This window comes from Tubulanus polymorphus, chromosome 4, assembly GCF_964204645.1.
Source record: "Tubulanus polymorphus chromosome 4, tnTubPoly1.2, whole genome shotgun sequence".
NCBI lineage: Eukaryota > Metazoa > Nemertea > Palaeonemertea > Tubulaniformes > Tubulanidae > Tubulanus > Tubulanus polymorphus.
The window spans coordinates 11,019,865-11,043,833 of NC_134028.1; the positions used below are offsets into that span (position 1 = coordinate 11,019,865).

General features: G+C 41.2%; 5 protein-coding genes across 11 annotated transcripts; 3 read left to right on the forward strand and 2 right to left on the reverse strand.

Annotated features, from left to right (window-relative positions):
• Positions 1-1,381: 1,381 nt before the first annotated feature.
• On the forward strand, positions 1,382-4,567 carry LOC141903100 (histone acetyltransferase KAT7-like). Its single transcript, XM_074791059.1, has 12 exons — positions 1,382-1,505; positions 1,737-1,848; positions 1,928-2,020; positions 2,101-2,183; positions 2,257-2,346; positions 2,730-2,942; positions 3,018-3,215; positions 3,331-3,420; positions 3,496-3,636; positions 3,720-3,813; positions 3,896-4,042; positions 4,121-4,567. The coding sequence occupies exons 1-12, from the start codon at positions 1,488-1,490 to the stop codon at positions 4,330-4,332; spliced, it is 1,491 nt and encodes a 496-aa protein (XP_074647160.1). The 5' UTR covers positions 1,382-1,487; the 3' UTR covers positions 4,333-4,567.
• Positions 4,568-5,796: 1,229 nt separating this feature from the next.
• Positions 5,797-9,254, reverse strand: LOC141903098 (kynurenine--oxoglutarate transaminase 3-like). Of its 3 annotated transcripts, none has more exons than XM_074791056.1 (13): positions 8,686-9,132; positions 8,435-8,496; positions 8,281-8,332; positions 8,100-8,198; positions 7,879-8,028; positions 7,730-7,816; positions 7,529-7,657; positions 7,035-7,155; positions 6,856-6,967; positions 6,719-6,773; positions 6,338-6,524; positions 6,107-6,261; positions 5,797-5,958 (listed from the first exon to the last, which is right to left on the reverse strand). In XM_074791056.1, exons 1-13 carry the CDS (start codon positions 8,956-8,958, stop codon positions 5,899-5,901), a joined length of 1,542 nt encoding a protein of 513 aa, XP_074647157.1. In that variant the 5' UTR covers positions 8,959-9,132; the 3' UTR covers positions 5,797-5,898. The 3 variants fall into 3 exon arrangements, with proteins under 3 accessions (XP_074647157.1, XP_074647159.1, XP_074647158.1); XM_074791058.1 differs by lacking the exon at positions 8,686-9,132 and adding an exon at positions 8,613-8,630 and having other exon boundaries at positions 5,800-5,958; XM_074791057.1 differs by lacking the exon at positions 8,686-9,132 and adding an exon at positions 9,162-9,254 and having other exon boundaries at positions 5,801-5,958.
• Positions 9,018-10,832, forward strand: LOC141903103 (G patch domain-containing protein 11-like). Its single transcript, XM_074791064.1, has 6 exons — positions 9,018-9,120; positions 9,394-9,620; positions 9,694-9,809; positions 9,890-10,033; positions 10,167-10,280; positions 10,354-10,832. Exons 1-6 carry the CDS (start codon positions 9,053-9,055, stop codon positions 10,489-10,491), a joined length of 807 nt encoding a protein of 268 aa, XP_074647165.1. The 5' UTR covers positions 9,018-9,052; the 3' UTR covers positions 10,492-10,832.
• LOC141903097 (uncharacterized) lies at positions 10,768-20,219 on the reverse strand. Of its 5 annotated transcripts, none has more exons than XM_074791054.1 (9): positions 20,124-20,219; positions 14,484-17,477; positions 14,332-14,401; positions 13,425-14,255; positions 13,220-13,347; positions 12,990-13,124; positions 12,744-12,914; positions 11,731-11,778; positions 10,768-11,024 (listed from the first exon to the last, which is right to left on the reverse strand). In XM_074791054.1, the coding sequence occupies exons 2-8, from the start codon at positions 17,430-17,432 to the stop codon at positions 11,734-11,736; spliced, it is 4,329 nt and encodes a 1,442-aa protein (XP_074647155.1). In that variant the 5' UTR covers positions 17,433-17,477; positions 20,124-20,219; the 3' UTR covers positions 10,768-11,024; positions 11,731-11,733. The 5 variants fall into 5 exon arrangements, with proteins under 5 accessions (XP_074647155.1, XP_074647154.1, XP_074647153.1 ...); XM_074791053.1 differs by lacking the exon at positions 10,768-11,024 and adding an exon at positions 11,289-11,366; XM_074791052.1 differs by lacking the exon at positions 10,768-11,024 and having other exon boundaries at positions 11,454-11,778.
• Positions 20,220-20,602: 383 nt separating this feature from the next.
• Positions 20,603-23,871, forward strand: LOC141903102 (high mobility group protein 20A-like). Its single transcript, XM_074791063.1, has 8 exons — positions 20,603-20,705; positions 20,849-20,964; positions 21,173-21,273; positions 21,350-21,781; positions 22,270-22,316; positions 22,398-22,512; positions 22,587-22,802; positions 22,880-23,871. Exons 2-8 carry the CDS (start codon positions 20,852-20,854, stop codon positions 23,023-23,025), a joined length of 1,170 nt encoding a protein of 389 aa, XP_074647164.1. The 5' UTR covers positions 20,603-20,705; positions 20,849-20,851; the 3' UTR covers positions 23,026-23,871.
• Positions 23,872-23,969: the final 98 nt, after the last annotated feature.

The following is a 23,969-nucleotide window of genomic DNA, read 5'->3' on the forward strand; positions in this document are numbered from 1 at the left end:
AAATGAGGACTTTGATTTTACTGGTTTGGTCTGATTCGGAATCGAAACGAAAGACCAAAAAATAAACCCGAGCCAAAGAGAGCATTAATTAACCCTCACCAAAATAAGCAAAGAGGTAATGGCTGTAGCCCTAGCTCGGCCGTAACCCTAACCCTATGGCGACCGTAGCCTCATAGGCCGTAACCCTAACCCTAGGGCGCTCATAACCCTAACCCTAGGGCGCTCATAACCCTAACCCTAGCAAGACTCGAACCTAAGACCTCTAGACGGCAGCCGAGCTCGCTAACCACTAGGCCACTGCACCGTAGTGATTGAGTTTGTAAATATGTCCGGTTAGTGTGGTGACTGGTGACTGTTGACCAGTCAAGTGTGGTGACCATCAGTCGTGGTGACCTCAGGTGTGGTCGACACCAAACACACTGAGTTATATTTTTTAATTAGTGGTTTTTGAGTGCATTATAATTTACTGTGTGACCGGTTGGTTTCGTATTTGCAGAATGCTCATAAAGACAAAAATTCGTATTCAATTCTTATATGTTTATGGAGAGGCCAGTGCGCGGGCTCTGATTCTCCTCTATAGAATACAAGCCCGGTTTTTAGTTCAATTGTTACTTGAACTGCTATTAAAAAACTTAATGCATTTATGAAAATAAAGCCAGGTGTTTAAAGAATACCTATTTCATACTGTTGTCAGGGTACTCATTGTTCAGTGCCAGTTTAAAAAATTCTCAAGCTTTCTCATTGTAGTAACCTGTATTTGATTACATGTCGCAACGATACCGATCAAGCGAGCTGCCTGTACTGTCGATAAATAAACGATTGTGTTCAAAACAAATATCTAAGCAGAATCTAAAACGGCCAGTTTCGACCACTGAAATTCCACTGTGGCCGCCGCCCCGGGGGGCTGCACTTTTCCCGTGTTACGGTCACTATTTCATATACGGGTAACTAAAACGCAACTTAAATCTATGGAGTCTTCGCGCATCAACGATTTACTGTTTATATATTTTTAAGATACACACGCAGGCCTACAATCTGAGGCGACTTCTTCGGCGCGGCGGGTGCCGGTGGGTGCCGGTGCGCCCGCCCCTGGTTTTTTAATCTTACTTGAACTGCTGTTAAACTTAATTTCTCTTTTTTATAATTAATTGTAAATACCATTTTTCCTCCATATACCATGGAAATGGTCGGGGTGAAATAAATTCAGCCGTAAGAGTCGTATTCCCGGCGGTCTGACGCCGGAAAAAAAAGGTTTTTGGTGATAAATAGTTTGTCCTCTTTCCCAGTTAAAAGTGTCTGGCAGGCGAGTATTAAGTTAGTTCCCGCCTTTGCCGCCAACGTTGTATATGGGGCAGCACTTGACGGTTTAGATTGTGAGAGATATAGTGGCGCGACAGGTCGACGGCAGTGGATCAGGGACCTGTCATGCCACTTCGTCGATAAAATACGTAAAAATTCATCTCTAAAAATCGTTTTTATATGAAATTATGCCTAAACGAAAAGAGGTGAGTGATTTTATTTTATAGATTAACTTATATTCTAAAGATTTAAAGAATATTTAGGTTTAAATCTTGTAAATTTGAAGAGAAATTTTACTTTATTCATTGTTTCGTTTTTCGATTAGTCAACAACAATACAAAAACAAAATAGATTGATTTGAATGTTGTTTATTGTGTCCAGCCTCGTTCAGTTTCAATTGAAGTCTGTTCAGTAGACAAATAATTGTGTTTTTTCAGCCTCCGTCATCGGCTGCAACAAGTCCAACCGTTACCACAACGACTGACGATGCTGCGTCTGAATTAGAACAATTAGCAACAAGTCGAGTGACTCGAAGTGCTACAGCTCATTGTGAGTATCAATTCATGATATATCGCCCTCCACTAGTGATAGCTAATTCATATATATCGATATTTGTTGATATTTCTAGATGAGCCTCCGGCGAAATTACCGAGATTTGATGCGATCGATCGACCGTTAGCGATTCTATCTAAATGTCCGTTACCGGGCTGCGACTCCAGGGGTACGTACTAGAAGCGCCATCTATATATGGTTAATTATAACCAGCTGCGGTGAGTGAGGAATTTAAATCGTGTTTTACAGGACACTTTACTGGAATGTACGAACGACATTTTACAATCAGTGGATGTCCACTTTATCATAACATGTCACCTGAGGAATGCAAGGTAACCACAGACATCTCAAATTAAACCGCTTGAGATATCACGTCTATATCTCATTGTTGTATCGATATTTTAGTTGCTACGGGAACAGAGACTGCAACTGAGGAATCAACGATTGAAAACTATTAAAGAAATTCAAGACACAAGAATGGGACTGCGTAAACCTGTGAGTGAAACCAGGAGGAGTCGACCTGTATTTGTAGATGTAGATGATGTTTGTGTAGATGTAGATGATGTTTGTGTAGATGTAGATGATGTTTGTGTAGATGTAGATGATGTTTGTGTAGATGTAGATGATGTTTGTGTAGATGTAGATGATGTTTGTGTAGATGTAGATGATGTTTGTGTAGATGTAGATGATGTTTGTGTAGGTGTAGATGATGTTTGTGTAGGTGTAGATGATGTTTGTGTAGATGTAGATGATGTTTGTGTAGATGTAGATGATGTTTGTGTAGATGTAGATGATGTTTGTGTAGATGTAGATGATGTTTGTGTAGATGTAGATGATGTTTGTGTAGATGTAGATGATGTCTGTTTTATTTTGTGTAGAATCCGACTGATAATCAGAAGTCGAAGATACAGCGATATAGAGAATGTCGCCGAAAGAAACCAGATCCAAGAACTCAGTTTGAAAATAAGAAGAAACGAATCGAACACAAACAGAAATATTCAACGTCGCGGGAACCGTTACTTAACGGTATCACTTCACAGTACGATATACAGTTATTCCGTGAAGCTCAACAGAGGGCGCTAGAGGACTCGGTACGTGTATTAATATATCAGTTTGAGCGGTAGCGATGAGATTTGAATTTAAATATCGCGATATCGATATTTCAGGGATTTGAGTCGATACAGAATCGATTAGCGAATGATAAACAGGAATATCACATTAAAGGAATTGAGATCGGACGTTATGAGTTGAATACGTGGTATTCTTCTCCGTATCCTGAGGAATATTCCAGATTAGAACAACTTTATCTCTGTGAATTCTGTCTGAAATACATGAAAACATCTACTATACTTCGTAGACATATGGTGAGTACTGACTGACTGGTCGACTAGCCAACTGACTGACTGTTCTACTAGTCAACTTACTGACTGGTCAAACTGACATTCCTAGTAACTGTGTATTGTATTGTATTGTTGCTAGGCTAAGTGCGTGTGGCGCCACCCACCGGGGGACGAGATTTATCGTAAAGGGTCCATTTCTATGTTTGAAGTCGATGGAAAACGAAACAAAGTAAGAATTAATTAATTCTCTCAATATTTAATTCCCTCCTTGTATTTAATTCCCTCATGGTGTTTGTTATTTCAGATTTATTGTCAGAATTTATGTTTATTGGCGAAACTTTTCCTCGATCACAAAACGTTATATTTCGACGTGGAGCCGTTTTTGTTTTATGTTATGACTGATTGTGATTCTTACGGATGTCACATTGTTGGATATTTCTCCAAGGTAACGTCAATCATCGCTATATCGGAACGTTTACCTATCGATAGTATGAGTTTTAACGTCGAGAATATTTCGATATTTTGCAGGAAAAGAAGTCATTTTTAAACTACAATGTATCATGCATTTTAACCCTGCCGCAATACATGAGACAGGGTTATGGTAAAATGCTAATCGATTTCAGTAAGTTAACCGTTTAATCACCTACTCATTCTATTGTTATACGTCGCTAGGTTACACCTGATCAATTGATTTATGTCGCTAGGTTACCTATTGAGTAAAATAGAAGAGAAGATCGGTTCACCGGAGCGCCCCCTATCTGATCTCGGTTTAATTACGTATCGTAGCTATTGGAAACGGATGCTCGTGGAATATTTACTGAACTTCAAAGGAAATTCAATCAGTATCAAAGGTAAAAATATCCTCCCTCGCTTACCAGGGCTGCATTATAACTACTAGCGCCATCTATTGATTGTATTTATAATTACAGATATAAGCAGCGAGACTGCGATCCATGGTAATGATATAGTCAGTACGTTACAAGCATTAGGAATGTTGAAATACTGGAAGGGAAAACATCTCGTTCTGAAGAAACAAGAATTGTTCGATGAATATCTGGATAAAAAATCTAAGAATCCGATTGATCCGAATAAAATAGTCGATCCTAACTGTTTAAAATGGACCCCTGGAAAGTATCTGTAACCCCCTACAAACTCCCCAACCTTGTGTGTTCAATATTATAAATGTATGTCTACCATAGATGTAGACATTCTCTAATAATACAGTAACTTGTCTATCACAGTTGTAGACATTGTAATATTATTATCTATTAATGGTTTGTTTTTATTTGTTTTAATCTGATTAAAAATCGTTTTAAAAATGCATTTGTTTTAATCTCGACTCGGTTTAAACTTTAACCTCTTCCATTATTGAAATACATGTGAAACATTGTTTATGATGATGAAATAAACTAATTTGTTTATTATGAATAAATTCTTGTTTTTGTATGAAACCTGCAATTGAGGAGCCCCTCGTCAGGAATGCCAGAGGAACTCTTAACCCGTCATGAGGAATGCCAGAGGAACCCTTAACCCGTCATGAGGAATGCCAGAGGAACCCTTAACCCGTCATGAGGAATGCCAGAGGAACCCTTAACCCGTCATGAGGAATGCCAGAGGAACCCTTAACCCGTCATGAGGAATGCCAGAGGAACCCTTAACCCGTCATGAGGAATGCCAGAGGAACCCTTAACCCGTCATGAGGAATGCGAGAGGAACCCTTAACCCGTCATGAGGAATGCGAGAGGAACACCTGAGGAAAATGTAATCTTACCTTTATCTGCAGGAGACTGGCTCCTTCAGTCCTCTGTATCGCGCAGGAGACAGGCTCCTTCAGTCCTCTGTATCGCGCAGGAGACAGGCTCCTTCAGTCCTCTGTATCGCGCAGGAGACAGGCTCCTTCAGTCCTCTGTATCGCGCAGGAGACAGGCTCCTTCAGTCCTCTGTATCGCGCAGGAGACAGGCTCCTTCAGTCCTCTGTATCGCGCAGGAGACAGGCTCCTTCAGTCCTCTGTATCGCGCAGGAGACTGGCTCCTTCAGTCCTCTGTATCGCGCAGGAGACTGGCTCCTTCAGTCCTCTGTATCGCGCAGGAGACAGGCTCCTTCAGTCCTCTGTATCGCGCAGGAGACTGGCTCCTTCAGTCCTCTGTATCGCGCAGGAGACTGGCTCCTTCAGTCCTCTGTATCGCGCAGGAGACTGGCTCCTTCAGTCCTCTGTATCGCGCAGGAGACTGGCTCCTTCAGTCCTCTGTATCGCGCAGGAGACAGGCTCCTTCAGTCCTCTGTATCGCGCAGGAGACTGGCTCCTTCAGTCCTCTGTATCGCGCAGGAGACAGGCTCCTTCAGTCCTCTGTATCACGCAGGAGACTATACTCATGTATAATGTTTATAGGATTCACTAATAATCTGTTCTCATGTCTGACCTCAATTTAACAAAAGATGTTTGGGGAAACCGGCGACTATTGTGTCCAATAAGGGAAAGTATGGTCCATCTCGATCAGGTAAGGTAGGTTGATAAAAGTGAGAATGGTCCACACCTGAGTGAGTTGAAGGTAAGGCAGGGTGACCGACGGTGAAGAACTGTAACAATGATTTCTATTGCATTCAATGATTATATTTTATACGTTAATAATAAATATATTATAGAATTATAGCACATTATTGAGTAACCGTGGAAACAGTTCCACCGCGAATCGAGCGTTTGGCAATTTATAAATCTTTCTTCCATTGTTGGAATATTTTCTCCGCTGCATCGAGTGATTCATCTTTCTGTAAAATCAAAATAAAAAAATGTCAACAATTATTTGATGACCTGTGGGGCAAGAGGGAGGGAGGGAGGAGAGGGAGGGAGGAGAGGGAGGTAGGGAGGGAGGAGGGAGGGAGGAGAGGGAGGGGGAATGGACAGGATGAAACTGACCTTTATAAAAGTGAATCTGACGAGATTTTCAGCTAAATGTTTGTGTTTTGAACTGTAGAATGCGCTCGGTGGAATTGCGGATAAACGTTTCTGTTTTGTCATCCATCGGACGAATTGAAAATCCTTCGGATCATCCGTACCATCAGTTTCAAATTCTACACGACAACAATAAATACAGTTACACACGATCGATTAAACACTGATACGCCATCTATCAGTGAAATGACTTACTAATATTAGACACGTCTGCCATCATGAAGTATCCTCCCTCAGGTATCATAGGAACAGCTCCGATGTCCAGTAACATTTTCGCTAAACGATCACGTTTTGGTTGTAATTCAGCAGGAAGCTGATGGAAATAACAATCACTCGTTCCTATCTTCTGTGATTCACATTCAAATCCAACAGCTAATGCTTCCTATAAATACATACAGAGACATCTACTGGTATATCAGTGTACTAAACTCAGTGAGACCCCTAGTGGTATATCAGTGTACTAACCTCAGTGAGACCCCTAGTGGTATATCAGTGTACTAACCTCAGTGAGACCCCTAGTGGTGTATCAGTGTACTAAACTCAGTGAGACCCCTAGTGGTGTATCAGTGTACTAACCTGTATAGGTGTAGCTGTTGTATACAAACTGTTCTGATGAATTATCTGAAGAGCCCTGAAAAAATCAATATCGTGAGATAAATATCTTTGTATTTCTCGAGATATTCACAAGCGATGAATAATAAATACATATTTACTTGATGAGATATTGCGGTCCAATAGTCCATCCGACCTTCCAGCCTGTAGCGCTGAATGTCTTACCGGCGCTACCTATTGTCAGCGTGCGTTCCCACATTCCGGGTAACGTCGCTGAAATCAATATACACCGTAAGTATTTTCGCTCAGTATGGCGCCCTCTAGTAAGAATCATACGTACCGATTTTAATGTGTTGATGACCCTTGTAAACCAACCATTCATAAACTTCATCAGCGACGCAAACAACATCATGTTTTATACAGAGAGACCGGATCAACTCGAGTTCATCGGCCGTAAATATCTACAATACAACAATATCATCACTGTGTTTAACTATAGGGGGCGCTGCACTCATCACGTCATGTTTGAGAGACCGGATCAACTCGAGTTCATCGGCCATAAATATCTACAATACAACAATATCATCACTGTGTTTAACTATAGGGGGCGCTGCACTCATCGCGTCATGTTTAAGAGAACGGATCAACTCGAGTTCATCGGCCGTAAATATCTACAATATAACAATATCATCACTGTGTTTAACTATAGGGGGCGCTGCACTCATCGCGTCATGTTCAAGAGAACGGATCAACTCGAGTTCATCAGCCGTAAATATCTACAATCACTGTGGGCACAGCACTGATCGCTCACAGGTGGCGCTACTGTTACTTTACCTTGCCGGTCGGATTATGAGGTGTATTAACGATGATAAGTTTTGTTTTCTCTGTGAATTTTCCCGCTAATTCTTCCGGGTCGAGATGCCAATCACCACTACTCATCATCTTACCAGCAGGGGGCGCTTTCTGAAATCACAGAAATTATCATTAGAAATGAATTCAGAATGATAATTCAACAACTGTAGGGATGAAACTCACCGGTCGGAGAGGTATAAACACAGGTGTTCCCCCGGCAACGCGTACCATCGGTTCATAACAATCGAAAAACGGCTCAATTATAATCACCTAAACATAATAAACAAATTAGTACAGTATATGACTGATAGATGGCGCTGCGGTATATTTACCTCATCTCCAGGGTTAACGAGACCCTGTATTGTATAATACAGAGATCCAAAAGCTCCGACTGTGATGATTATTTCATTCATTGGATCGATTTCACGTTTCATGATTGGAGAGAATGTATTCGCTAATGCGTTCACCAGTCTCGGGTGACCCTAAAATAGTTACAATCAGATATACAGTGAGACTCGAGAGTTCCTACTGCGGCAAGTGAATGAATATTTACCGTACTACGGGTGTATTGATTCATCAATGCATTGTCGCTACGGGTTGCGGCCGATAACGCGTCAATTACAAACTGAGGCGGAGCAAAATCTGGAAAACCCTATAAATAGAGATGATTGACAGGTGATATAGGTATAAATTAGAAAGGGGGAGGAGTTAGAGGTATCAGGTGTGTCTGTTACCTGTCCAAGATTCAGTGCTTTATAATCAGTCGACAATTTACCAAACTCAACCCTGAAACACACAAATCATCAACACTTCATCAACGACTGACTGACTGACTGACTGACTGACTGACTGACTGACTGACTGACTGACTGACTGACTGACACTTACCAGACATTTTTATCGACACCTCGAGTCCGATCTGCTGGAACGACTTTCTTCGACATTTTACTCTGTAAAATAAAAACTATCGTCACTGATCAATAAAACAATATAACAGTGAATAAATATATTAAAAATGTCAAGTGCAATAAAGTAGAACATCGGCCTCCAACCCCAACCCCAGCACTTCTATATCAGTAGTTTATCTTATCAGTAGTAGGACACAACAGGCCCTACTAAAGTAAGTAAGTGGAACATACGTGATTATTATCAGCAGTGTTAAACCAACGGCACTGGTTTAAACTCAACCAACTCCGAGATCGACACCTGCTGCTGCTGCTGCTGTGTCTGCTGCAGCTGTAGTTTCTCAAATGTGTTTGTTGTTGATGAATATTTATGATGGTAGGATTTACCACCGCACAGCTGACACCCCTAACCCCAACAGCAGCTACAGCACATAGTCTGTTTAAACAATCAGATTTACATCCACTTCCAGCTAGACGAATTAAACTACTCGATAGTTTCGAATTCATTATTTAAAACACTAATTAATAAATGACGTTTCTCAATCACAACAACACAGCTCCACGACCTTGAGAATAGAGAGAACTCGCTCGGTGGGTGACAATGTCCAATGTTAATACTGAGGCTGACGATGTCGATGATTATATGTCTGATGATTTCCTCAAACAATGGTAACTATAATATCATATCTATATTCTACTATTATTCATACCTTGTCATCGGTTAAATCCTTTAAAACAGTGGCAGATCCTTGAGATGAAAGGACCGAGAATTGAAACCAGTTCGCGATGACACCGCAGGAGAGCAGCACCGGACGGTGGTCCGGTGGATGGTGGCTGAATCTCACCTAGGTGTAATAATAACGATGTTTTTTTTGTCCTAGGAAACATAAGAATTATTAATTATAGTTTAATATCAATAAATGATTATGACTGATATTACAGTATCCCTGATGTGAGACCTGGGCTGATAACGGGGCCGGCTGCTCGTAGGATCACCGTGGAAACAAAACAGAAAGAATCGGACGCGCGTAGTCGACGGAAACCGTTGAAACAACTGGAGGATGAAACGCGACAGGAAGGATTAAAAACATCTCTTACTTCACAGAATAAAGGTTTTACATTGTTACAGAAAATGGGATATAAGCCGGGCATGACAATCGGTAAAACAGGTACGTCAGTCGCGAGTCGCCCCTGGTTACCTGCTGAGATAATACTTAAAAACATCGATCGTCGTGATTGTAGGTCGTGAAGGAAGATCTGAACCGATTCCGATTAAAGTAAAAATCGGAAGGGACGGATTGGGGAGAGATACCGATCTAAAACTGAGACAAGATAGAAAACAGGCAGCTTCTAAATCAGTGAGTAACCCACCACTACTGTCGCCCTCTACTGGGTAATATCATCAACTATTACAGCTGTTTGTATTGATTTTTTGTAGCGTCAAATTCAAAGAGCGAATAAAGAACACGAATTAAGGAATAATTTTCAACAGAGAATTTCTGGAAATCGAGCGGAAAAAGAAATTAAAAAGGATTTATACATGAGTCAAAGAGTTTGTGAACAATTAGATACCGATAAATCGGTACGAGATTATCTCATCTCATTATCGCAATGCATATGTCTTGATATCTCAATAATGAATCTCAATACCTCATCTCATTATCTCAATTCATATGGGCCTATCTCATATCAATTCGATATTAATTCTGTTGCAGAGTTTACAGGAACCAATTGAGAAATTCTACTGGACGAAACTTTATCAGGATCGATTTAAAACTGAAGATGAGGAGGAATTGAGTGAAGAGGAGGAAACTGATGATGAAATTAGTGTCAGTATCATCGCTCTCCTCCGGTACTGTTTTAATTATTCTGTGTCCGTTAATGTTTTGTTTGTTTGTTTAGGAGGAAGAGAAACTACAATTGTTAACGCGGTATCTCAGGGAGACGTATTATTATTGCGTCTGGTGTGGAACTTCATACGATGATGAGAAAGATTTATCAGAGAATTGTCCGGGAAACACGTCTGAAGATCACAGCTGAATCTATGGTGGAATCCAGCTGGGAATCACAGTTTCATCAGAAACATGTACTCTGAGATCTGCTCTGTTGGAATCATTCATTTAAATGTCCGGATCAGTTTCTTAAACTATGATGAAAATGGATTCCATAGTTTGGGAACTGGATTAGCCAGGGCCTGTGATTCGTGCGCCATCTATCGCACTGTTGGCCTACTACACCTCGTCGATCGGACTACTTTATCCGCGAGAAATGTTGAAGATAATAACGAGGTCTTGTAGCATCATTAAACGGGCACAAATTGATGTTGTTATTTATGTTCATATGAAATTGTTGTTTTTGAGAAATAAAACTTAATAGAAACTGCGTAATTCAAGTATTCTTTGTACTATTTCCTGTCGGCGATCGTGTACTTGTGACATCGGGTAATACGGTTGGCGCAATGATCGTGATGCGCCGATTATTGGGTTCGAATCCCGCGGGGACGATCTGGACCAGGCTGTCGGGTTTATGATATGGTCGTTGGCTTCGTCACACTATTTACCGAACGTAGTCAACTGAAATTAAAAAGATAATTGCATTTTCTGCAGAAACGAAAGTAAAAATGGTAATAGAAATTACATATTTTTAAACCGCAAAAAGAATTTTTTCATTTGATGGATAAAATATGGAATATAAAGCATGTACGAAGAACTATTTTCTGTCCGCGATCGCATAATTTGGGCCTTCGTAAAGTGGCATGCGTCTTGATACCTCGCATGCCACTACTGGAATTATTATCTATTACGTTCGAATCCCATAATTACCATCTTTTACAGCGGTCCGGATAACGATATAATGGATGAAACAATTAGGAGTTAATTCCGCCCATTGAGCCTCAAACAATTATCATCCATCAGCTTCAATAATAAATAAATACCTAAATATTCATCATTTTTCATTTTTATTTGAATTCCATGAATATGAGTAAACATAGTTATTGCACCTTTCAGCTCAAATGAAATTCCATTCTTTATTTACAAATAAACGATTTTAAACATTGGTTTTAGATTTATGGCCTATCACAAAATCACGGACAGATCTTTGTAAAAACATAAAGGCAAAAAAACAATTCTTTCATGATTTCTAAAATGCAATCAACTGGAAAAATGAAAATGCAATGGGAACAAATTTCAGCCCAAAAAAAACGATTTCTTGAATAAAATTAAATCAAAAGTTGGTCTGGTTCTAGACATTTCATGCAATTATAATAATTTGACTTACACATTAAAGCGGCAACGCCCCCTGGTGACGAGGACTGGCGGTGAACCCCTATATTGTATACAGAAGGCAGTTGTGAGCATTATATAAACATAGTTACATAGCACCAAGCAATAAATATCAAAACAGCTGAAATCTCAAATATACACTATCAATCTCAAATATACACTATCAGCCTCACATTCAGATATCTACATCTCAAACTAAACAAATCATTAGATAATCAAATAAATACAATGAGATCTCAAAATATGTATGGTCTGAAATCTCGAAATATATGTGATCTCAATATGAACACTGTGTGAGATCTCAATATGAACACTGTGAGATCTCAATATCAACACTGTGAGATCTCAATTAATTTGTTGTAGAAATGAATTATACAATGAAACTAAAGCCGATCTCGTAATTCCACATAAAAATTCCAACCGATAAAAAAATTCACCAGAATTACAATTTTTCTTACGTATAATTTTATTAATCATTCTCGCTCGTTCTACGTCTAACCATAATTGCATTCCGATCTCGTCTATAGATGGCGCTTTAGAAGCGGTAATTAACGGTTCGCTCGGACCCCACAGAACGAACGCTAACGTCTCCACGCAGTGACGTAAACTTTCTAATTGATTGTTATTGAGAAGTTGAGTTAATTTAAACACAGTTTTCTTGTATAGAAATTCTAAAGGATCGTTTAATGTAGCGAACGTATCAACCTCTAACAGTCTCAATATTAATCCTATAATCTCCTTACAGATTATCTCACCCGGATTATCATCTTCATCATCGTCATCACCGGTTACCGTAGCGATGGCGCATACGTGACTAGGGTCGACTAGAATAGTTAAATCAGGAGTAAGGAGGATACACTCCGGGCTTAAATCACGAAACACTAAACTATGTTTAGCTAATGCGGTCGAGAAATGTAAAACCTGGATTAAAATCGTACAGATTTCACAGAAATACCCGTCTAAATCTGATTGTTGTAATTGCATTAAATGTTCGTTTAAAGATTTCACCTGTTCAAACGGTAACACTGTAATATACGCCCTAGATACGACCTCCGTAACCACGGCGATATCAGACGGAACAAACTGCGACGGAATTACCGAATTAAAACGCTGCGTCGCTATGACAACCGACGGGTGACTGATTTCATCCATTTCTGAACAGATCGGTTGCCGTGACACCTGAAAATATACCGGGATATAGTAACAATTCCGACCGATAGATGGTGCTGTATTAAAATGCAAATCACTACTCACCCTCAGCGTACATCGAATAGAATCATTATCTCGTAGATGGGCGGAATAATAGATGGCGTTAGCGGTATTGACAATATTGTCAGAAGCGTGTAAAACAAAGTTTCCCCAACCGACATTTTTACCAGTATCGATGACCTATCAATTATAAACAGATTAACAGTAAGGGGTCAGTCAGTAAGTTCTGGGGGGTCAGTAAGTTCTGGGGGGTCAGGGGGGAGGTTATAATTTACCTGATTATTGGAATAGTTTTTTAACCAATCATGAAACATGTTTCGTAGCGTGTCTAAATTCATACGTGAAACGCATTCATGAGTTGTTTGTACGTCTGTGATACTAACGCCCTCTGGTAGCCGATGACCTAAACATAAACATAATCAATCATCATTAACTTATCACACGTGGCAACAGAGTAAACTAGATTGTCGTAATAGTTACCACGACGACCGTGAGACATATCCATATATTCAGAATCGTCGCTGGTCGAATCAATACTGTTGCTACGGGATACTACACCGTTGCTATGCGTTTTATTGATCGGTTGTTGTCTATAGATCAATACGTATTGTTCGGGGAGAGAATCACGATTCCTTCTACGCCGAGATTCACCGAATGAATCGCGTCTGATTGAAACCCCCGACGACGACGATTCACTCCCCGACGACGTGTTGCGTAACGACTCGACTCTCGTTTCCCGTAACGACTCGCTGCGAGGAGGAGGCTGACGATGAGGTAATGTTGCCGATCGACCGGTGATTGTTGCGATATCGTTGCAGGTCTCAGGAGGAGGATCGATAGTGTTTGTAGGTAGTGATATTTTACGGGAACCACTCGGACCACCGACATCTAAAACTGCAAATAAATTCTCCCAAGAACTCGAAATATTCTCACTATTCTCAACTGATAATAACTGATCGTTCTTGGGTTTATCTTCTAATCCCGGATTATCGCATTCATCTAATCCGGGATTATCAGTTTGTCGAGAGCGGTTTAAACTGTTAGTATTATAATACTGACGAGGTACAGTTTTAAAAGGTGTTAAATATCCTTCCATCGAGTTACGTTGATTCGACGACGGTTTCTCAATGTCGCCATCTATTAGCTCGTATGCGACACCGCCTGCGGTGAGTGTATCCACCGCTGTATCAGCTGCTGTATCGCGAGGTAATATTACCGGTTCGTAGATTCTACTTGCTAGACGGCGCTCAGCGGTATCCGCGGTGACCGATGTCTCGTCCGGTAGTGTTTCATACGTGTGATTATTGGATTCTATAAATAGATCAATTACTGAGTTCAAACTGTTTCAGTGTTTGACGTTTCATGTTTATATCTGATATATATTTACCTGTAACTGGAGCAGACGGAGCACTTTCTCTCCGTTTGGTTAAAGTTAAACTGCGGCCGCTGCCATCCACCTGTAATTACACATAACATCTCGGGTTATACAACAATAGACCGACCTATAACTGGTAACCACGATAACGGATTTATACTTACACTAGAGATACGAGTAGGAGGCGGTGGACGACTCGGAGGAGCACGATTAGCGCCATCTAGTGTAGAGAACGGTCTATTATGTGCCGGAGGGGGAGGAGGTCGAGCTCGTTTACTCGCCGCTGTAAACGCAGTCGACGATGACGTCGTAGCCATAGTAACTACTACGCATTGTTGATTATTATGAGTAGGTATAGGTGGCGGTGGTGCAGGTGGTTTCCTGATCGCGGTCCGGACCGGTTGTTTATTCTCCGAGTCGACAGTAGTTTCATCCTCCGTGTAACTACGAGGTCGTTGTTTCTCGGCACCGGTTTGGTCCGGACCGGCGTTAATTAATCCGGGAATAGATTTAATTTGTTCAATTGGTTTTGGTCCCGAAATATCGTCTTTAGTAAAACTAGCTCGTTTTTTAATCGGGTTCGACGACGATGACGATGTTTTAGCCTCTTTCTGATTTCGTCGTTCTTTATTCTGCGTTATTTTCGAATCGACATCCTGTTGCCTAGCGACGACGACGCTTTCCTCATCATCATTATCATTAGGTTCGACGGTTTCCTCTTCGCTATCGGAGGAGAAATCATCGTCGTCTTCCTCTAATTCGTACCCGGCCACCTCCTGTGACGTTCCGATCATATCAAAGTTATATTCCTGTTTCTCTTTGTTTCCTCCTCGCTTTAAAAACTTCTTCAGGAAAGATTTTCCCGATAATCGAGATTTAGATTTTATTTCCGTTTCGTTCGGTTCCGTTTGGTTCGAGACGCCGCCACTAGGCGGCGATGAATCTTTCTTGCTATGACGAGGTAACGTGCTGGTAGGTGGTGGTGTAGGTACTATAGATGGCGTTACCGGTGGTGGAGGTGGCGCCGGTGCGGGACGTTTGATTTGTTTAGTCGTTCTAGCGAGATCTAACGACGAAGCGATCGTCATCCGTTTACAATCGATTGTCGTCGATTGTGATTTAATCGCTAGCGTTGAATTACGATTATTTGAAACTCGTCCGAGAGTTAAACTGTGTCCGCCGGTTACCGTCGACGCGGTTACCGTCGCCGGGGTAACCATTGTCGGGGTGGCCGTCGTCGATTGTTGCGAAGTAACGGCGTCGTATAAATCGTAGAAATTCTCTTGCCGCGACTGCGCCCCCTTGTGTTCGGTATCGGAATCGATATCTTCGTACATGTGATGTCTGATCATGATCGGTACTTTACGAGGTGACGCGCACTCTTGACGAAGTTTCTCTTGTTCCGCGTATAAAATCACCGGGTTAGAAATATCCCCCGTCAACAATGGAGAATCATCCGATTTACCGTAACTACTACGTTTAATTTCGAGGACTGCTCCGGACTCACCGGTCCGGGAACCAGTCCGCGGCCGTCGTTCCACCGTAGCGCTTCTCGTTATCGTACCCGTGGGCGTGGCCGTATTTTGATTGACAGGTTTGAGTATTTTTAGCGCTGCCTCCACGTCCGCGGCACTAGTAGCGCCACCTTTTGTTTCGGACACGCCGTGGAGAAATGAAGCATTCTTGGGAGTTTCTAATTTTGAATCTTTATTCGTTGATTTATCGGGAGTCGCCCCTCGTGTAGTAACCGGAGTCGCCCCTCGTGGAGTAACCGATCCCTGTCTACTGGAGGATGACTCCGATGTTGGAGGAGTCGATGTAGGTAGTTTAGGAGGGATAGAATCCTCCGGACTGGAAACTGGAACATTCTCCGCTATATCGATCACTTTATACGGTAACACTTTTTTAACGGGAGTTATATCGACCACTTTATACGCGCGGGTTAAATTAGTCATTGTTGTATCGGTCGTCGTGGTTACTTCACGTTCGGTACTGCGATCTCTAACGCTGATATCGTACTCATGGTAGATACCGCCGGTGTCGCCCTCTATTGATGATTGTTTTTTAAACCGATGAGATGAAAGTGATGGTAGTTTTTTCGAGAAGTGAATTGAAGCGGATGTTTCCGTTGACGACACGGTATCGTGGTCGCTGTTAGTTTCCTCTTCGCACTCATTGTTGGTTTCGCTTAGCGACAAACTGCTCGTATCATCCAGCACGTGTTTAGTGGCGCCACCTATCGGTGGTGATTTTCTATTGTTAATAGAAGAGAATGATTTCGGATTCCACAACATGTCGTCCTCGATCGCCAGTATCTCGCTGCTACCGAGTTTCTCTAAACGTTTCTTAGTCGGCGTCTCGTGTAATAAATTCTCTGAATTTGAATTGTATTTAGTATTATCGAATGTGATTTGAGCGATCTCTTTCTCTGCTGGTGTTAGTTTATTATTGGTAACCGTGACTACGTCCTCATCGCTCTCCTCCTCCTCCTCCTCCGATGACGACCCGTTTAATCCTCCGTCTGATCCAATTATTTTCGGTTCCATTTCGCCAAACTTTACCGAACACAATTTACCCAGAATCCTCGGTTTGCGTCTTAATGCCGATTGTTTAGGAAGCGTTGCTATAGCGACCGTATTTTTATCGGTACTGTTTGTACGGGTCCGGTTGCGAGGTGGTGATTGGTCAATTTTTAGATTTTTTAAATGAGCTCCTTTAGCGGGAAGAGCCGGCTTCTCACGATTGTTTGATCGATGTTTCCCACCAGGGGGCGATGAATGCTGTACTCCAGATAGTTTTTGTGCTCCTGGTTTACCGGTAGCTACTCCTGGTTTACCGGAAGCTACTCCTGGTTTACCGGAAGCTACTCCTGGTTTTGTTGTTGATCCCGGTTTAACGGAAGCTGGTCCCGTTTTAAGGGGGCTCGATTTTTTATCCTTAGTTTTGGTCGAACTACCGGAGAAAACGATGTTACCATCGGACGCGGCTTCCGCTCCATTGTTGGTGCCATTTTGCCCAGTAGGTGGCGCTCCGTGCTCACCGCGGGGACGTAAACAATCACCGCATAATTCACGTCTCCAAGCATTCTCTTTAAACCGTTGACAACCAGACATTGTTGTTCCCTTATCGCTCGATAGTTTCAGATTTACATTTTACTCCTGAAAAATATTTGAGATAAAAACAAGTAAATAACAGAAAACAGACACTGGTTCAGACAGCGGCTACTGCTGCTACTGGTGCTGGTGGTGCTTCTGGTACTGGTGCTGCTGCTGCTGCTGCTACTGCTGCTACTGCTGCTGCTGCTGCTGCTGCTGTGGCTACTGTTTATCTGAAATGATGTTTTATGTGTTCGACTCAGCAGGAAGTACAGATAGACAGTTTCAGTAAAGCATCAGTAAATCTAAACACGTTCAGATTTACCACCAAATCTTCAGATATACCTGCAAAACCTGAGAGAGAGTAGTTCTATTACTGTATGGTAAATGTGAGACAGACAGTAACCGATATATCAGTCTAAAGTATATAGACTGTAGACTGATTGATTGGAAATCAATAAACATTGTCTATAATACCAGTAATCTAACTATTAAATCAGTCACCGGATTAATCTAAGGGGTTTAGATAGAAAATATAAAGCCTGATAAAACCTGGGTACAGAGAGAATTCATCATAGAAAACATTGTTAAACGTCAAAATAACGAGGCCAAATTTTACATAACAAATAATTAGAGTAACTACCGTAAAATACGCAATTCATTCGCAGTAATTTGGTCGACGTAATTATCCTAATAATACACCACACAATATCATCAAAATACATATAATCAAAATATATCGCGATAAACTATGACACTAAGTATTGTTTGGAGTAGTTTGGAGTAGGGCGGAGGGGAGAGGGGGAGAGGGGGGAGAGGGGGAGAGCTAGAGACCTGTTGTTGGTGTAATACCTGTAGACATTCAATGAGTCGTACACACAATACACACATACAATGAATTATACATAATTGACTGGGATTAAAAACCTCAGCTGAAAACTGATCAATCTTCTTCACAGTCAGTCCTCAGAGACAGTCCTCACAGTCAGTCAGTCCTCACAGTCAGTCAGTCCTCACAGTCAGTCAGTCATCTCACAGTCAGTCATTCAGTCCTCAGAGACAGTCCTCATAGTCCTCACAGTAACTCAGTCAGTCCTCAGAGACAGTCCTCATAGTCCTCACAGTAACTCAGTCAGTCCTCAGAGACAGTCCTCATAGTCCTCACAGTAACTCAGTCAGTCCTCATAGTCCTCACAGTAACTCAGTCAGTCCTCAGAGACAGTCCTCATAGTCCTCACAGTCACTCAGTCAGTCCTCACAGTCAGTCCTCAGAGACAGTCCTCATAGTCCTCACGGTAACTCAGTCAGTCCTCACTCAGTAAGCCCTCACTTGGTGTTGGTATTAGTGGTGTTTGTGGACTGTTGGCAGTACAGCTCATATATTTGGTGTTGGTAGTTGATATGGTGATAGTGATTATATGGTGGTTGTTTGTGATAGTGGTAGGTAGTGTGGCCTTAGGCTTAGTGGTGAAGGGTGGTATTGGCGATATGTGGCATTGATCTAATGTTGATGGTGTTGGAAATCTATATGAATTAAAATAAACAGTTGAACTCTGTAAGGACAATCACTGCCCATGTCAATGTGTGTCTGAGGCCGAGGAGAGAGACTACTTTTATTAGACATCTTCAAGCCTTCTCAATGCAACAACAGTTAGAAATCATTATTGCTTCATTCCTTCATTTAATACAATACTGACAACAAGGAGACGAGAAGAAGAGAGAGAGAGACTAGCTGCTGGAGGAGAGGGGGGTCGAAGATCGCCGGATGAGACCACAGGGGTTTGGCGATGGGCTTGGATTTTATTTCCGGGTTGTTGATAATCTCGCGAGAATGGCGCTAAATATGAACTGCGAATAAATTCAAAATATCACGGAAATACCTTGTGTTTATATTGTTTATTTATCCGCTATAAAGTTCTGATAAACAATTGGTGGTTAAGAATCATTATCAGACGGTCGTCACGCTACTATATAAAAGAACAAGGGATGAAACGCCTTCAGAGTTGTGCCAGCCAGAAAGTTGGGACAGTCACGTGACTTAACGCTTCTTATTTGACTGAACGCGAACCTGAAGCATATAAGATGGAAACTATGATACGAAAAATATTTGAGAATAACTTACATTCAAATGCATTTTTTTACTATGAATTATATATTTCGTCATAATTCATTCCTTTATTATTATAAAGTTATTTATTTCATATGAATCATAATCTGACAATTGATATCGGTCTGTGAATATGTTAACTTTTCGTGTTGAAGTTTTAAATGCGATGACGTCATCAGAATGTCACGTGACTGTCCCAACTTTCTGGCTGAAAATTTAAGTACAGCGGAGGCCTGGCGTTTCATCCCTTGTGATTTTATATAGTAAAGCGTGACGACCGTCTGATAACGATTCTTAACGACCAATTGTTTATCAGAACTTTATAGCGGATAAATAAACAATATAAACACAAGGTATTTCCGTGATATTTTGAATTTATTCGCAGTTCATATTTAGCGCCATTCTCGCGAGATTATCAACAACCCGGAAATAAAATCCAAGCCCATCGCCAAACCCCTGTGGATGAGACCAGCCAGCAAGCAGCAACAGCGACAGTTTCTACTTTTTGAAATTGAATCGAATTATTCTCAACACAAATTTCTCTCTATGAGTTTCACAATTCTCAATGAAACACTACACATTACAGAACGTTCTAAACTTACCCAAAACATCTTTCTGAGTTTAATCCGCGGTAAAAATCAGGTAAATCCGACGGATTTTTATTTAGAAACTGCATGAACTGTCAAAAAACTGAGAACTGGTGTCGCCACCTGCTGGTGATACCGCGGCGATCAGCGGTTCGTCTATTGGTTTTACATGCAGCGCGACGGGGAGATGGCCACTGAAAGTAACAGCCCTGGAACTATTTTAATTTATCAATTTTCCTGAAATATTTAAAATATCCGTTAACATTTCTCGTATTCGCCTCAATAAAGATGAATAACATGTAATTATGTTTTGTATTACATTTTAGGCTTCCAATCGGCGTAAAAGTACAAAGTGTTGAACTATTTCTTTGTAGCGGTGGTGCCATTTGACCACAGTACTTCGGTTTCGCGTATTGATATAAAAACAAAATGGCGGCCGTTCTCGTCGATTCAGGAACGATTTTTAAACGCAGCGCGATGTAACTCGGCTGTGTGGAGACTAGTTTTAGACTTCCGGGTTGTCTATTTTTTTCACTTTTTTCCAAAGATTCCAGCGATTTAATTAGATTTTGGCGGCTTAAAACAGGATCTGATTGAGTGAGTAAATATTGATATCATATCTGATCATTCGCTAATAATTAATGACGCAATTCCTTGAACATTTCGTCGCAAATTTTACAAAACAACGTAAATTTTCAAATGAATTCAATACAAATGAAGATGAATATATTGTTTGACAGATAATGGAAGAAGGCTCGAGTGGTTTAACGATGTCTAATTATCCGACATATGAATCTATTGATGATGACGTGTCTAAAGGAAGCACAGATTTAACAGTAGTCGATACTCCTTCACAGTAAGAGTCAATTGAACCTTCACGCTTGTCCCTGTTACTGTAACTTCCACCTCTCTCCCCCTCACCTCTCTCCCCCTCACCTCTCTCCCCCTATCACCTCTCTCCCCCTCACCTCTCTCCCCCTCACCTCTCCCCCTCTCACCTCTCTCCCCCTCACCTCTCTCCCCCTCACCGCTAGGAGGTCATCTCTATGTTGTTGTGTTTACAGGTTTTCTACTGGTGAAGGTGCGGGTTCGTTTACAGCTGTTGGAACGGACTCTAATTCTGTAAATCCAGATCAGTTCATCAACGTATCGAACATCGATACCGGTAAGTATTCAAATTAATAACAGTTTGATCCGTTTAACCCGTTACCACGGTTACTAATATGTTCATGCATTCGTAGTTTCATTGATGTCGTCGTCCGACCCGATGCTTCAAACAGTAACGACCGTCTCGGCGGTAACCGCCAATAATACAGCGGCCACGCAGTCTAAAGAGATGGAGATTCAGAAAAAAACGGCCGCAATTCAAAAAAAGAAACGAAACAGAAAACGTAAGAAAGATGTGAACGCGCCACGGCAACCGTTGAGCGGGTATCTACGATTCCTCAACAGTAGACGAGAAATAGTTCGCACCCAAACACCGACCTTGACCTTCTCGGAGATAACGCGTCTGCTCGCGAACGAATGGACGAATTTAGCACCGGACGAAAAACAGAAACATCTGGACGCGGCGGAGAAAGATAAAGAGCGTTACACGAGAGAAATGGAGGCTTATCATAAAACAGAGGCTTATAGAGTGTTCCAACTGAAAAAACAAGAGGCTAAACAAAAGGGTAAATATCTAACCTCCCTCTCTGAGGTTCCCTGAATCCCCGGTACTTTCCTGCTCTCCCTGTCGTATCCTCTATCAACCTATTTGGTTCCAGTGTTCTCAAGTATGCTCGAGTTTTAAAGGGGCTGCATTTATTATTAAGTGTTTGTCGCTGCTGCAGTGGCAAAGATTTCCCTAAAAAGTTACAGAAATTTCAGCTTAATTTTGGCGCAATCTTCTTTTCATCAAATTTGCTCAATATATTTCAAAGCAATTATTAGCATTGATAGAATAATTAGCAGCAGATATTTTCATAAGGAGAGGCTAATTTTCAGAAGGGTGGATGTAGAAATGAAATGAACACTATCCTCCCTCCCTGTCTCACTGCATCCTCCAGCCTCCCTGATACACCCACTCCCCCTACCTGTATCCCCTAGCAACGTACCTCCTACACCTCTCCCCCAAACTGAAAGTCTGTTATTAAATCGTCAGATTTTCTCTTTTGTTTAGAAATGGAAGCAGAATTGAACCAGAACCAAATAATTTCACCTCTTGAGGTAGGAATAATTTCACTTCACTCTGAAAATAGCTGCTAAATTCACTGTTATTCATAAATGTGTTGATTATTTCATCTGTAGTTTCTACAACACGACAATGTAACATCTAAAGAGGACGGTGATAATGGAGATGAAGATGCGATCGGAACTTTCGATATTCCGATATTTACCGAAGAATTTCTCGACCACAATAAAAGTATGCGTGACCCCCGTCATCGTCGTTTCAGTAGAGAGTTTCACGTTTAATGATTGTTGTTATTATTGTTATAGATCGTGAGAGCGAACTGCGGCAGTTGAGGAGACAGAATACCGAATACGAAGAACAAAACGCGATCTTAACGAAACACATCGAAAACATGAAACAAGCCATCGAGAAACTAGAAACAGAATCAAATCATCAAAAAACACAGAATCTTTCATTCAGACAACATTTACATTCACTACGTTCAACGTTAACTACGAACTTCTCGGCCGTTCCAATACCAGGTTACTATAGTTACACTATAATTACAACAATACGATCGGTTGATTTGGAAACGGTATAATTGTGATTTTATTTGTAGGTTGTAATGAGTTGCCGCGAATGGATACGATTGATACGTATCTCGCTAAACTACATTCACTCATATTAGATTCACCTCACGAGAACGAGACACTCATTTCAACTGTGAGGGAAATAGTCGGCAGAATGAATCTAGATACAATCTAAACTCTATTGGGTGCCACTCCTCTAAACTCATTTCAATTGGATCACCACTTTGTCTGAACTCATCCCGAATGGATCACCACGGCTTTGTCTGAACTCATCCTGAATGGATCACCACTTTGTCTAAACTCATCCCGAATGGATCAACACTTTGTCTAAACTCATCCCGAATGGATCAACACTTTGTCTAAACTCATCCCGAATGGATCAACACTTTGTCTAAACTCATCCCGAATGGATCACCACTTTGTCTAAACTCATCCCGAATGGATCACCACGGCTTTGTCTGAACTCATCCTGAATGGATCACCACTTTGTCTAAACTCTATTGGGTGCCACTCCTTTAAACTCATTTCAATTGGATCACCACTTTGTCTGAACTCATCCCGAATGGATCACCACGGCTTTGTCTGAACTCATCCTGAATGGATCACCACTTTGTCTAAACTCATCCCGAATGGATCACCACGGCTTTGTCTGAACTCATCCTGAATGGATCACCACTTTGTCTAAACTCTATTGGGTGCCACTCCTTTAAACTCATTTCAATTGGATCACCACTTTGTCTGAACTCATCCCGAATGGATCACCACGGCTTTGTCTGAACTCATCCTGAATGGATCACCACTTTGTCTAAACTCATCCCGAATGGATCAACACTTTGTCTAAACTCATCCCGAATGGATCAACACTTTGTCTAAACTCATCCCGAATGGATCAACACTTTGTCTAAACTCATCCCGAATGGATCACCACTTTTTGTGAAGCTTATTTCAGTTTTTTTGGTTGCATTTATTATTGTCAGTAGTAAATATTGTTGTCGTTTAAACGTAAAAATGTTTGTTTTGTCTCTTGTAAAAATGTTGTAAAATAAATTTATGAATATTTACATTTAAGAAATATATTACTTTATTTTTCTGAAATCAAAGTTGTCTGGGGAGGAGACT